Genomic DNA, 11638 nt, shown 5'->3' with positions numbered 1-11638 from the left:
CGGACTATATTTTGGGGGGAAATGAACGAATTCCTAAGCCCCAGAAATAACCCAGAGATGCATTTTAAATAAAAGGACACGTTCTACTCATGTAAAAACACGCTGATTCCCGGACCATCCATGGGCCAGATTGAGATGGCGATTGGGCCGCATCCGGCCCCCAGGCCTTAGGTTGCCTACTACCCGACCTAGAGTAAAGCCAACATGGGGGGAATGAATGTAACAGCTGTGGTTGAACTACAACTCCCAGCATCTCTGACCAGTGGTGCTGCTAGCTATGGACGATGGGAGTTGTGGTCCAAGAACAGCTCTAATCACTGGGCCACAACCCTTCCCTGCACACTCAGGGTCTTTTGGGGAGGGGGCAGCCACCCCCTTCCTCCCAGCGCCACCCTTCTTTACCTGGCGATGCGGCTCTGCAGGTCCTCCACCTGGGCTGCCATCTGCTTCACCTGCTCTTCCAAGGTGGCGCAGGCCTGCTCCCGGGCGCGCACCTCCTGCTCCTTCTTCTCAATGGCCTCGCTGAACTTCTTCTCCCACTGCCGGGACTCGTCGATCACGCGGTCCCTGTCGTCCTGCAGGGAGGACATGCTCCGGGTGAAGGCGGCCAGCTGGGCCAAGGTGTGGTTCAGGTTGCCTTGCAGCTGCTTGGCCTCCTGGTCCTTCTGGCGCAGGGATTCCCGCAGGTCCCGCGCCGCCGCTTCCGAGCGGGCCTGCTCCCTCTGCAGGGCCTGCAGCCTCTCCTCCATGTTCCTCGCCTCCTTCGAGTGCTTGTCCTTCTCCCGCTCCAGCCGCCTCTCGAGGGCCTTCTCCTTCGCCCTCAGCTGCACTTGGACCTCTGCTTTGCTCGCTTGGAGCTCCTCTCTGGCCTTCAGGCTCTCGGCCAAGACTCTGGCCGCCTCGCTCTGAGTATCATCCAGCGAGACTCTGCAGGCGGCCAGCTCTGCTTGGGCCTTCTGGGTGTCCTCTTCAGCCTTGGCCAAGCTCTTCCTGGCGGCATCCAGCTCCTTCTGGAACTCGCTCTGGACGAACTCCAGGGCCTTGATGGTCTTCTCCAGGCTGCTGGTTTTCTCCTGGCTTTTAATGCAGCCTTTCTGCAGCTCCTTCACCTCCTGCTGCTTCGCCCTCAGCAGCTCCTGGAGCTCCTTCACCTGTGCCCGGCCGTTGTCGCCCTTCCAGGCACCTTTCAGCTTCTCCACGTGCTCTTTCTTCCTCTCTGCATCCGCCTTCTCCTGCAGGAGATGCCGTTTCTCATCCTCCAAGCGGTCCAGGGCCCCTCGAAGGCTCTCCACCTCGCTCAGGAGCTGCTGGTTGTTGCTCTGCAAGTCCGCCACGTCCTGCTGGTAGTTCCCGATGCTCCCGTTCAGCTCCGCCAGCTGGTTCATGAGCCTCTCCTCCAGGTCGTCCTTCTCGGCCTCCAAGGCCTCCTTCAGCTTCAGGGCTCCAGCAAGCTGCTCCTCCGTTTGCTGGCTGGCTCGCTCCATCTCGAGGACCTTCTCCTGCAGAGCTTCCACTTCCAGGCCTTTGGCAGCCAACAGTCCCTCCAGCACTTTCTTCTCCTCACTCAAGGTCTCCACATCCCTCCGGACCCTGCTCAGCTCCTCCTCCGCCACCTGCCTCTTCTCCTCCAGGTCTGCAACTTGTTCAGTGAATTGCTGCAAGGACCTGTTCGTTTCGTCACGAGGAGGGCTGGCTTTGCAGATTTCGTCTTCCTGGGTGTCCAGGCCCACGGGAGCGGCTTCTGGAGGTTGCCAACGTGCTCCTGAATCCACTTGAGCCTCTAGGGGCTCCACCAAGGAGCTGGAAGTGACTTCCTCACTTTTCACTGCCACCACCTCCTCCTCCTTGCTTTGCAGCGCCTGCCTCAAGTCCTGGATCTGCTGGTTCAGGGCGTCCTTCTCAGCCTTGAGAACCTCCAGCTGGCTGGAAAGGGATTTGCAGTCCTGCCTGGAGCTCTCCAGCTCTTCCTGGAGGTCGGCGCCTGCCCCTTCTGCCCCTCCCGGGCAACCGTCTGCAGGATGGATCTCCGCCCTCAACCGCTCGTTCTCCTCCTCCAGCTCCAGGATCTTCTGCTGCTTGGACTTGGCAAACTTCCGCATCTTCTCCCGCATCCCCTCCATCTCCTGCTCGGCCCCCTGCAGGCGGGCATCCGCCTCCCTCTTCTCTGCCTCCACACCCTTCAGCTTGAGGAAGAGCTCCTGCTTCTCCTGCCGGACGCCCTCCACCACCCGCTGCATCCTCTCCGCCTCGCCGCTGACGTTCTCGTACGACTGCAGGAGGGTCTCGTATTCCGCCTGCAGCTCCGCGTGCTTCCGCTGCCACTCGGAGAGCTCCTGGGCTTGGGAGCGCCGCAAGGCATCCGCCTCCTCCTCCAGCCGGGCCTTCTCCTGGGTCAGGCCCTCCAGGGCCAGCTTCAGGCTCTCGCAGGAGCTGGAGACATTCTGGTTCTCCACCAGGGCTCTGTCCACTTCCGTGATGAGCTTCTCCCGCTCCTCTCCGAGGGCCGCCAGCCTCTCCCCAAGGGCCTCCTTCTCCTTCCCCAGCTCGGAAGCTCGGTTCTCTGCCTCCGAGAGGAGGCGGGACGTCTTCTCCAGAGCAGCCTTGGTGCCGGCCAGCTCCTCCTTCAGGGCCTTGCTCTCCTTCAACACCTCCTTCCTGGAGATGAGTGCAGCCTGCAGTTTCCTTTGCAGCTGGCTCTTGGACTGCTCCTCGGCGGCCGCCGCTTCCGACTTCTGCTGGGCTTCAGCCTCCAGGCGCTGGGACCGCTCCTTGCTCTGGGCCTCCTCCAGCTGTCCTTGCAGGGCCTTGAAGGCCTCCTCTCTCTCCTGCAGCACCGCCTGCAGGCCACGCAAAGACTCGCTTTTGTCCACTAGCTGAGCATTGAGGTGTTCAATTTCTTCCTTGCTGGCCAGCTCCTTCTGCTCTTCTAAAGCTGCTTGGTGAAGCCTCAGACCCTCTTGCCTGGCAGCCTCGGCCTGGCTCTCCTCCAGCTCTCGCCCAAGGCTTGCTGCACGGGTTTCGGCCTGGCGGCAGGCTTCCTTCACTGTTTCCAACTCAGCTACCAACTGCCCGACTTGCTCCTGGAGCTGCAGAGCTGCCTCAGACTTGCTCCTGAGCTCCCCTTCCAGGTGCCTGACCTGGGCTTCCAGCTCCCCTTTCTCAGCCCTGAGCTTCTCAAGGTCTGCCTTGAGTGCTTCCACAGCTGCAAAATCTCCGGCCGCCATGGAGCTTCCAGGGGCTGGATCTTCGGGAGGGAGAGAGGCCTTCTCCAGGGCCTGGCTCAGATCCTGGAGCTGACCCTGCAGCTTCTCCTTCTCTCGGCTCTGCTGCTCAAACTGCTCCTGCAGGAGACCGTAGTTGTCCTTCTGTTGCTTGAGCTGCTCGCGGTGATGGCGGTTCTTCTCTTGGGCCTTCTTGATGGTGTCTTTGCGGGCGGCCAGGGCTTCCTGGAGCTTCCTCTGCAGCTGCTCCCTCTCCTGCTCCAGAGCGCAGATCCTCTCCTCCAGAGCACCCCTCGGCTCTCCTTCCAGGCTGGGTTCAGCAGTGCTGTCTGACGGAGGAAGAGCAGGAGGAATGGCGGAGACCTCCGTGCTCTCTCTGGCTGGTGCCTGTTTCTCGGGGGCTGAGCTGCAGCCCTCAAGTTCAGCTCGCAGGGCACCGATGACGAGGTCCTTCTCCTGCACACTCTGCCGAAGGTCCCCGACCACAGCCTGCAGCGCAAGAACAGCAGACTCCTTTTCCCCCAAGATGCGCTGCAGCTCGGCCTCCTTTTCCGGAACCAGCTGGCCCAGAGAAGCAGCCCTGCCTCGCCTTGCAGGCCGCCCGTTGCCATCTGCGCTTACGCTGCTCTCAGGGGGTTCCTCTTCCTCTCTATCCTTATGGGCCTCTGGGACTCTGGCCCCAGGCCCTGCAGGCTCCCCGCTCCCTGCTTCCAGTGCCTTCTCCAGTTTGTGGACCTTGCTCAGGAGCTCCTTCCTGCTGACAAGAGCCGCCTGCAGCTTCTTCCGGACGAGCTCGTTTTCCTTCCGCAACGCTTCTGCCTCCTCGCTGGTGGGTGAAGATCTCTCCGCCAGCTGCTCGGGCACCTTCTCCTCCTCCTCCGTCCCCACGCCCTGCTCTCTCGTCTCCTTCCTTTCTGCGACCAGACTCAGCTGTTCCGTCAGGCTCGCCAGCTCCTTCCCCAGCAAGAACTTCTCCTCGTTCAGCTGCACCATCCGGCTGGACATGCCCATGCTGACTTCTTCCATCCGCTGCTCCCGCTCCGCCACATCCAGCCGCAGCCTCTCCACCTCGGCGGCGCTCTCCGAGAGGAGCCCCTGCAGCCGGGCGGCCTCCGACTCCTTTGACGCGAGGCTCTGGGAGAGCTCCTCAGCCTTGGCGGAGGCCTCCTGCAGCCGTCCTGACAGCGCCTGCCTTTCCCCCTCCCCCTCCTCCAAACAGCCTCTCAGGCTCCTCCCCTGCAGGTCCTGCTCCACCAGGCGGCACTGCGTCTCGTCCAGGTCCTTCTGCAGAGCGGCAATCTTCACCTCCTTGGACTTGGCCTCGTTCTGCAAGCTCTGGAGCTGCTCCTGCAGCAGGGCCAGCTGGGACGCCCTGCTCTCGTGGCTGGAGAGCCGCCGCTTCTCCGAGTCGGCCAGGTCCCCTTCCAGCCGCCTCACCTGCTCCTCCAGCTCCTTCTGCTGGGACAGGAGCTGATCCCTCTCAGCACGGAGAGTGTCCACGGCCCCAGAGGAACCCTCTGCCAGCTGCTGGAGCAGCCGGATTTCTGTGTCTCTCTCTTCCAAGACCCCCTTGTGGAGCTCCTCTGCTTCCTGCTGGCTTGCACGCAGCCCGGCAATTTCGAGATGCAACCTTTCCAGTTCTTGCTTTGCTGGAGAAGGCTCCTTAGCTGCTTCTCTGTCCTCTGTGGAGAGGTCGTCTTTCCCCAAGAGTGTCTCCGGAAGGGGAGAGGACTCCTCCTGAATTTCTACGGTGACCAGCGAGCTGCTGCTCGAATCACTCTGGATGAGGACCACCCCGTCTTCTTCTCCGCCGCTGGCTTGTGACTCCCCTGGCGGCGGAGGCTCAACTCCGGCAGGGTCCTGAAGCTGCCTCTTCAGGAACGCGATCTCTTCCTGCGCCTCCTGCATCTCCAGCATCAAGACGGACAGATCTTTGTGTTTCTTTGCAGAAAGGTAGTCCAGGACACCAGGGGGCGTGTTGTCCGTGGCCTCTGGGCTGGGCTGAAATGAGAAGAAGGGGGAGTTTAGTTCTCCAGCAAGGCAAGGTTTGAGGAATGAACACAGCAGAGGGAATCAGAGCTCCCATATCCGCCTGTAGCACGCGGGATGTACAGCACGGGGATGACAGGGGGCCTATTTTTTGTTTATTTGTTTTGAGCATTTGTACGTTGACTGAAATGCTTCTGCGGTGGCTTATGTACAATCAAGACAGTCCCTTCCTGCAGGTTTACTAACCAAACACGGCACAAAAGGGAAAGGGACAGGGAGGGAAGAGGAAAAGTACTGCAGGGCTTTTGTTAAAAAAAGAACAACGGAGATAATTCAAGAAAGCAAATCCAGGAGATGGAAGCGGGGGGTGGGGTCCTACCTGAGCTAAGGCAACAGGATCATCTGGTGAGCAGAGGCCTTCAACGCTGTTGCTTCCCAGACCGTCAGGCACACCTAGCCAAAGAACACAGGAGAGAGTCAGCTGAAGAAAAAGCCAGCTTTGTGGCACTTTCAACCATTTGAAAGTTTTAAATTATTGATATTGATTTTTCAAAGTGACAGTTTTGACCTACAAAGCCTTAAACGGCTCAGGACTGCAATACGTCAAGGATCGCCTCTCTCCATGTGAACTGACTCAATCCCTGCCATCATCCTCTGATGCCCTTCTGTGTGTGCTCCCTCCATGAGAGGTCCCAAGGCCTTTTCTGTGGTGGCTCCCCACTTGTGGAAAGGTGAAAGCAGGCCACCAGAGGCCCCTCCACCTGTCCCCTAAGTGCCTCCCCCCTCAATGCCTGCACCACACAGCTTCGAGATGCTTACTGCCAGGCCCAGGGAAGGGGTCATCAATTCCAGACGTCAGCCCTGAAGTTTGCATTTCAACGCCTGTTTCAACACAGCTGACCTTCTGGGAGAAAAGAAAAGAAAGGGAAGTGTTTTATTATTATTTTATAAATTTTGTATATTGCTCAATTGTAAAAAAAAAAAACAACTACCAACCACCTCAAAGCAGCTTATACAAAAAAAATAAATAATAAATTAAGAACAATAAATTTAAACTTTCAAAATAACCATGGACTAAAAGCAGATTAAAATTCATATCTACTTTCTAAAGATCTGAGAAGGCTTGTCTAAACAACAAGGCTTTTGGCAGTCACCAAAAAGAGTTTGGTGACGGCGCTACCGGCTATCAATCGGCAGGGAGTTCCAAAGTGTAGGGGCTGCCTTACTAAAATATCGAGTTTTTTGTCGCACTTGTAACAGGGCCAGCTCTGCCGACTGAAGCGGAGGACTAGGCATGTGTGGGGTAAGCTGATCTCATAGGTAAACTGGTCTCGAGTTTTACCAACCACCAGACTGGCTGCTGCACTAGAAACTGTCTCCCTTGCAGAAAACCCACATCAAGGGGACTAGCTGACTGTATATGAAGAATTCTCATAACCTCAGCGTGGTGTTCTCTTTTTAACACAGCTTTTTTTCCCTAGTGGATTCGTTCCCCTCCTGCAGCAACCATTTGCCGCACCCTCAAAGCTCCTCGCGAGAAGCCTTTGTACTTCCCTTCCTGACTGTTGTGACTCCTCACTAACCAAATCTCATGGCTCCCCTGCCTGCAGATAGGAGGATATTTTGCTCTGCTGAGCCTGAAGCCTTTGAAGGAAGGGAAAGATGAATGGAATAAAATCTCAAGGGCAGAGGGCTACTGATTTTCCCCCCAGGCTGGGGGAAAACCTCAGCAGACACCAGCCAGACCAGCCCTCAAGAGCTGGGCTTCCTCCGACAGCAGTGGCAGGTGTGTGATGCCAGAATTCAGGGTTCAGGGGAGCCAACTGCAGCACAGTAAGCCGCACTTGGCGCAACTTTCAGACATCTTTGCGTCTCTCTCAGTCATTTCTACAGAACTCCTTTCATAGATTTGAGGCTATTGTCTGTTTGGAAACCACTTTGAGTTTTTTCCAACCATCAGGCGGAATATAAATTTTATGAAACAAAATAATAATAGTTTTATGGTTCGCTTTAATCTACTGGTCTGATACTTGCTCCTAAAAGACCCCCAAGATGTCATTTTGATTAGCATTCCTTCAAATGCCAATGATAAACATACCGTATTTTTCCGTCTATAAAACCCCCCCATGTATAAGACGCCCCCTATTTTGGGGGACTCAGATTTTAGAAAATGGGAGGAGATGGCCCAGAGTATAAGACGCCCACTAATTTTTGACATTATTTTTCAGGGAAAAAACCTAGTCGTATACATGGAAAAATAGGGTATATGTGTGTGTGTGTACACATATACAAACACACACATATGAATGATGTCTGAGCTACAAGAAAAAAATGAGAAGTCGTTAATGCGAATACAACAGGAGTTTCTCATTCAGGACAGGTGAAAAGGAGAGCTGTTCTTTGCCAGTGGAAATTAGAGGCAGGTGTGCATTTTGGCTCTCCCGAAGAACCACCTGGCTGCAGGGGCCAGGGAACAGCAGCGGCTTGCCAAGAGAAAAAGCCGAGAGCATGAAAGATACTCTGCACATGCAAAATGTATGCCTGGTCTGCCCCGCAGAGGTCTTAGACCATAGTCTATGAATAACCATAGTTTAGAGGTCCCAGGCCCTTAGGAAGTCAGACTATCCTCCACCAGGGCCAGGGCCTTCTCAGTGATGGCTCCGACCTGGTGGAATGCTCTGTCCCAAGAGACCAGGGCCCTGCAGGATTTAACCTCCTTCTGCAGGGCTTGTAAGACAGAGCTATTCTGCCTGGCCTTTAATTTGAATTCAGCCTGATCTTTTATTCTCCTTCCTTCCCTCCCTCTTCCCTTTTTATGAAGATTACCTGCTCTGAGACCCCACAGCTAATTCTCCCTGGTCTCCTCGCCGGCCCAAATACGACTAATTTAGCCAGCTACCCCTGGTGATCATCTAACGTTTATTGGATGGATTCCCCCCCCCCCAATTGAATTCTGAATTTATTGTTATTCACGTTTTATACTGGATTTTATGCTGTTTTTTGTTGCATCAATTAAGTGTTTTAAATTTGTTGTTAGCCACCCTGAGCCTGGTTTCTGAACCAGGAAGGGCAGGGTAAAAATAAAAATTTATTATTTATTATTATTATAAAACATAAGGGAAACACAAGGGGAGAAGGGTCACCTCTGAGGACGCAACAGCAGTGCTCTGAAAGCCCAGTTAAGAGGGTGGGCAAAACTCCAGGTGAAATTCCTAAGCGTTCTCTCTGTGTGTGTCCCACATTAAGCCTCCTAATAATAAAACAGCAAAGAGGATTGCTGGGCGCAGCCAAGAGGGCAGCTTAGTAGGAGCCGTTCTCAGGCCAAGAGCTTAGCCTACTGGAAGGGCTTCTTCGTCCATTCTACTTTTGCTCGGAGGTTACCTGGTTTGACTCTGCCGAAACCACAGGGAATTCGAGCCTCTTTTCCAGCATGGCAACTTTGGAGCGGAGGGTCTCTGAAAAGGGAGACGAGGGAGGAGAAGTGTTAATCAGAAGAAGAAGCCAAGGAGGAAGCGGGATCTGGAAGGAGGCCGGAGTTTGGGGTCAGAGCTGTAAATGGAGTGGTGTCAGGTCAGGCCAGGCCAGGCCATGAGCTCATATCCTCTCTAGAGAAAGGAGGGTTACAGGATGTCCTGGAAGAGGTGATGGCACCGGGACACGCTTCTCAAGAGCGACGATTTCTCAAGGGAAAGTAAAAGCTCAACAGGATTGAGAAGACTGGAAGGGGAGCAGTTCAGGGAAATGGTGCAATTTTCCCTACAGGGGACTTGGATTGTTAGTATAATCGCATTCATGAATTTGTCTGCGTTGCGTTTAAAGCCTTCCAGGTTGAGGCCATCCCCTTTCACCTTTGGAACAAGTTCCATAGTTTAACTATGAAGAAGGGCTTCCTTTTATCTGCCCCAAATCTTCAAAGATTCAGCTTCCTAAAGGTAAAGGTTAAGGGACCCCTGACCGTTAGGTCCAGTCGTGACCGACTCTGGGGTTGCGGCGCTCATCTCGCTTTACTGGCCGAGGGAGCCGGCGTACAGCTTCCGGGTCATGTGGCCAGCATGACTGAGCCGCTTCTGGCGAACCAGAGAAGCACAGAAACACCGTTCACCTTCCCGCTGGAGTGGTACCTATTTATCTACTTGCACTTTGACGTGCTTTCAAACTGCTAGGTTGGCAGGAGCAGGGACCGAGCAATGGGAGCTCACCCCGTCGCGGGGATTCGAACCGCCAACCTTCTGATCGGCAAGTCCTAGGCTCTGTGGTTTAATCCACAGCGCCACCCGCGTCCCAATTCAGCTTCCTAGGATGTCCCTGAGTCCTAGCACTCTCCATGCCACGCATCACTCCATAAACTTCTATGAAATGATCTGCTCTTTGACCCCAAAGATAAAAAATGTCTCAAGTTTGGGGGGGGGGGCTCTGCCTGATGCTGAGCCTGCCTTCTTGGATTCTCAACTTGCAGAATCCACTTGCTCTGAAGAGGCGGATCACAGGAGAACAGGGGGTCTCTCCCTTGCAAGCTTGTTAAGGGTCTATTTATCTGTTGCCTTAAAAACACATACATCTGAATGTGAAATCTTAAAAGCCCATCCAGCTTAACAATAGAACAGTACCACCCCCTCCAAGTGCAAACACCCACTTGCGCTGCAACAAACACGATTATCGTAATCTCTCAGGAGTCTGGCTGTGTCAAGATCTCTGCCAAGAACACTCTGAATTATCCCGGCTGTTTGCAAACCCTGTACAAGATCAGCACACACAAGAGATGTGTGTGTGCATAGAGACCTTGGAAGGCCCTGATCCAAGAGGCGAAGTCCAAGTTGGAGCACAGGACTCAAGAACTGGGTTGGCTTTTGGTTGGCCAGGCGCAAGCCAGCAGGCAGGAATTTTAACTGGGTTCAGTGAGTGTTCCACTGAAGACACTGTTGGGGGTTATTTTCTTTTTAAGGGTGCGACCTACCCACAACCCTGGGCCCTTGCAAAGGAGAGGGGCTGGAAAGCTGAAGAAAAACTCATAGTCATCGTACGAGGCCCTTCTCTATTTTCCCCCTTCCCAAGAGAGGGTTACACGAGAACGGGGCCTTTTTCTGTGGTGGCTCCTCAGTTGTGGAATGCTCTCCCCAAGGAGGCTCGCGTGGCGCCATCACTTTATGTACCAGGCAAAAACATTCCTCTTTACCCAGGCCTTAAATAACCTCTTGCCTATTAAAGGTGGAGGGAGCTGTTACGATGATTATTTTATTATTATGCTGTGTATTGTTATACACTGTACTATGTTTTTACTATTCTGCTGCGTAAGGTATGTTCTTAATGTTGTACAAAGCCCTGGGATCTTTGGATTAAGGGTGGTATATTTATCAGTATCATCATCCTCCAGCCCACTGAACCCATAGCTCTTCTGCCTTTCCCTGCAACCATTAGCAGTTGCTCTTCATCTTAATCTATTTATACGGGATTCCTGGGGGGAAGCCACACAGCCCTGGCTGGAGAAAGCAGATCACAAACAGGTTTTAGAAGGTGGAAAGTGGCGAAAGAAGAAGAAAGGTACCATTTTCTGCTTGCAGAGCTTCCAGAGTCTTGCGCTGCTCATCTTGCCAGGCATTTCTTGCAAAAGTTGCTGTATCCTCTCCAGTGGCCAGCTGGAGAGCAGAAAGACACAGGGAACACAAATTAACTTTTGCAGATTGATGTGGGAAATAGATGGAATGGACTGATGAAGGGACACATGCACAGCTGGCGGGGGCCAGAAACAGGCTGGTCTGCCCCTCCCTGGTTCGCTGGGGCCTTCGGGGAAGCAGTTACCTCGCTCGGCGTAGAGAGCTGCTTTCCTTCCTGAGCTGTAAGTGCTTTGGGTTCGGCCTGTGAATGGTCAGACTCCTTGGGCCTTTCTGGGAGCTCCCCTGGGGAAACAAACGTGGAAGGTTAGTTTCCCAGCCACATCTGGAGCCAGCGCCACCTCTTCGGAGCCAGCTCCAACAAAGGGCTGTGTCATCCTGCACTACACTTGCGGGATTTGCTTTTCCGTCAGTGAGTGGTTGTCACCAGGACTCGGCTTTCACTCTGTTAAAGAAGGACAAGCTTCCATTCTGAGAGCTGCCCTCGGGTCCACTTTCAACAGCCTGGAGACAAAGGCTGCCAAAAGGCGCAGCAATCAGGATGGCGGGTCTGAAGGTGACCTGTTCTTCAAGCCAATGCACCACCGTCGTCACAAGCAAACCCCCAAATGCTGCCAAACTCAAGCCTCGAACGGCGTAACTAGTGTCAGACAAGGTCCCGGGAGACCAGGGTTCGAATCCTCATTCGGCCATGAAATTTGCTTGGCGATCTTGGGCCAGCCACAGTGTCTCAACCTGGCCCACCTCACAGGGTTGTTGTGAGGATAAAATGGGAGGGGGGAAGGTGAACCACGTGTTAGGATTCTTGCTCCGTGTTTG

The 11638-nt window shown here is 54.4% G+C and overlaps 1 protein-coding gene across 3 annotated transcripts in view; it reads right to left on the bottom strand.

Annotated features, from left to right (window-relative positions):
- The window catches only part of GOLGB1 (golgin B1), a 73575-nt gene that overhangs the window by 47765 nt on the left and 14172 nt on the right, over positions 1 to 11638 (bottom strand). For 2 of the 3 annotated variants that reach the window (XM_081022566.1, XM_081022564.1), the window contains exons 9-14: positions 11007 to 11104; positions 10753 to 10843; positions 8592 to 8665; positions 6030 to 6114; positions 5590 to 5663; positions 403 to 5222 (exon numbers count right to left, since the gene is read on the bottom strand). In XM_081022566.1, the coding sequence (XP_080878692.1) occupies positions 403 to 5222; positions 5590 to 5663; positions 6030 to 6114; positions 8592 to 8665; positions 10753 to 10843; positions 11007 to 11104 (5242 nt within the window). The remainder of the gene's footprint in view (positions 1 to 402; positions 5223 to 5589; positions 5664 to 6029; positions 6115 to 8591; positions 8666 to 10752; positions 10844 to 11006; positions 11105 to 11638) is intronic. The other variant, XM_081022565.1, reaches the window with a different exon arrangement.

The sequence above is a fragment of the Podarcis pityusensis genome (assembly GCF_964106645.2).
Source record: "Podarcis pityusensis genome assembly, chromosome: 10".
In the NCBI taxonomy this organism is placed as follows: domain Eukaryota; kingdom Metazoa; phylum Chordata; class Lepidosauria; order Squamata; family Lacertidae; genus Podarcis; species Podarcis pityusensis.
This window is presented reverse-complemented; position numbering and strand designations above follow the sequence as displayed.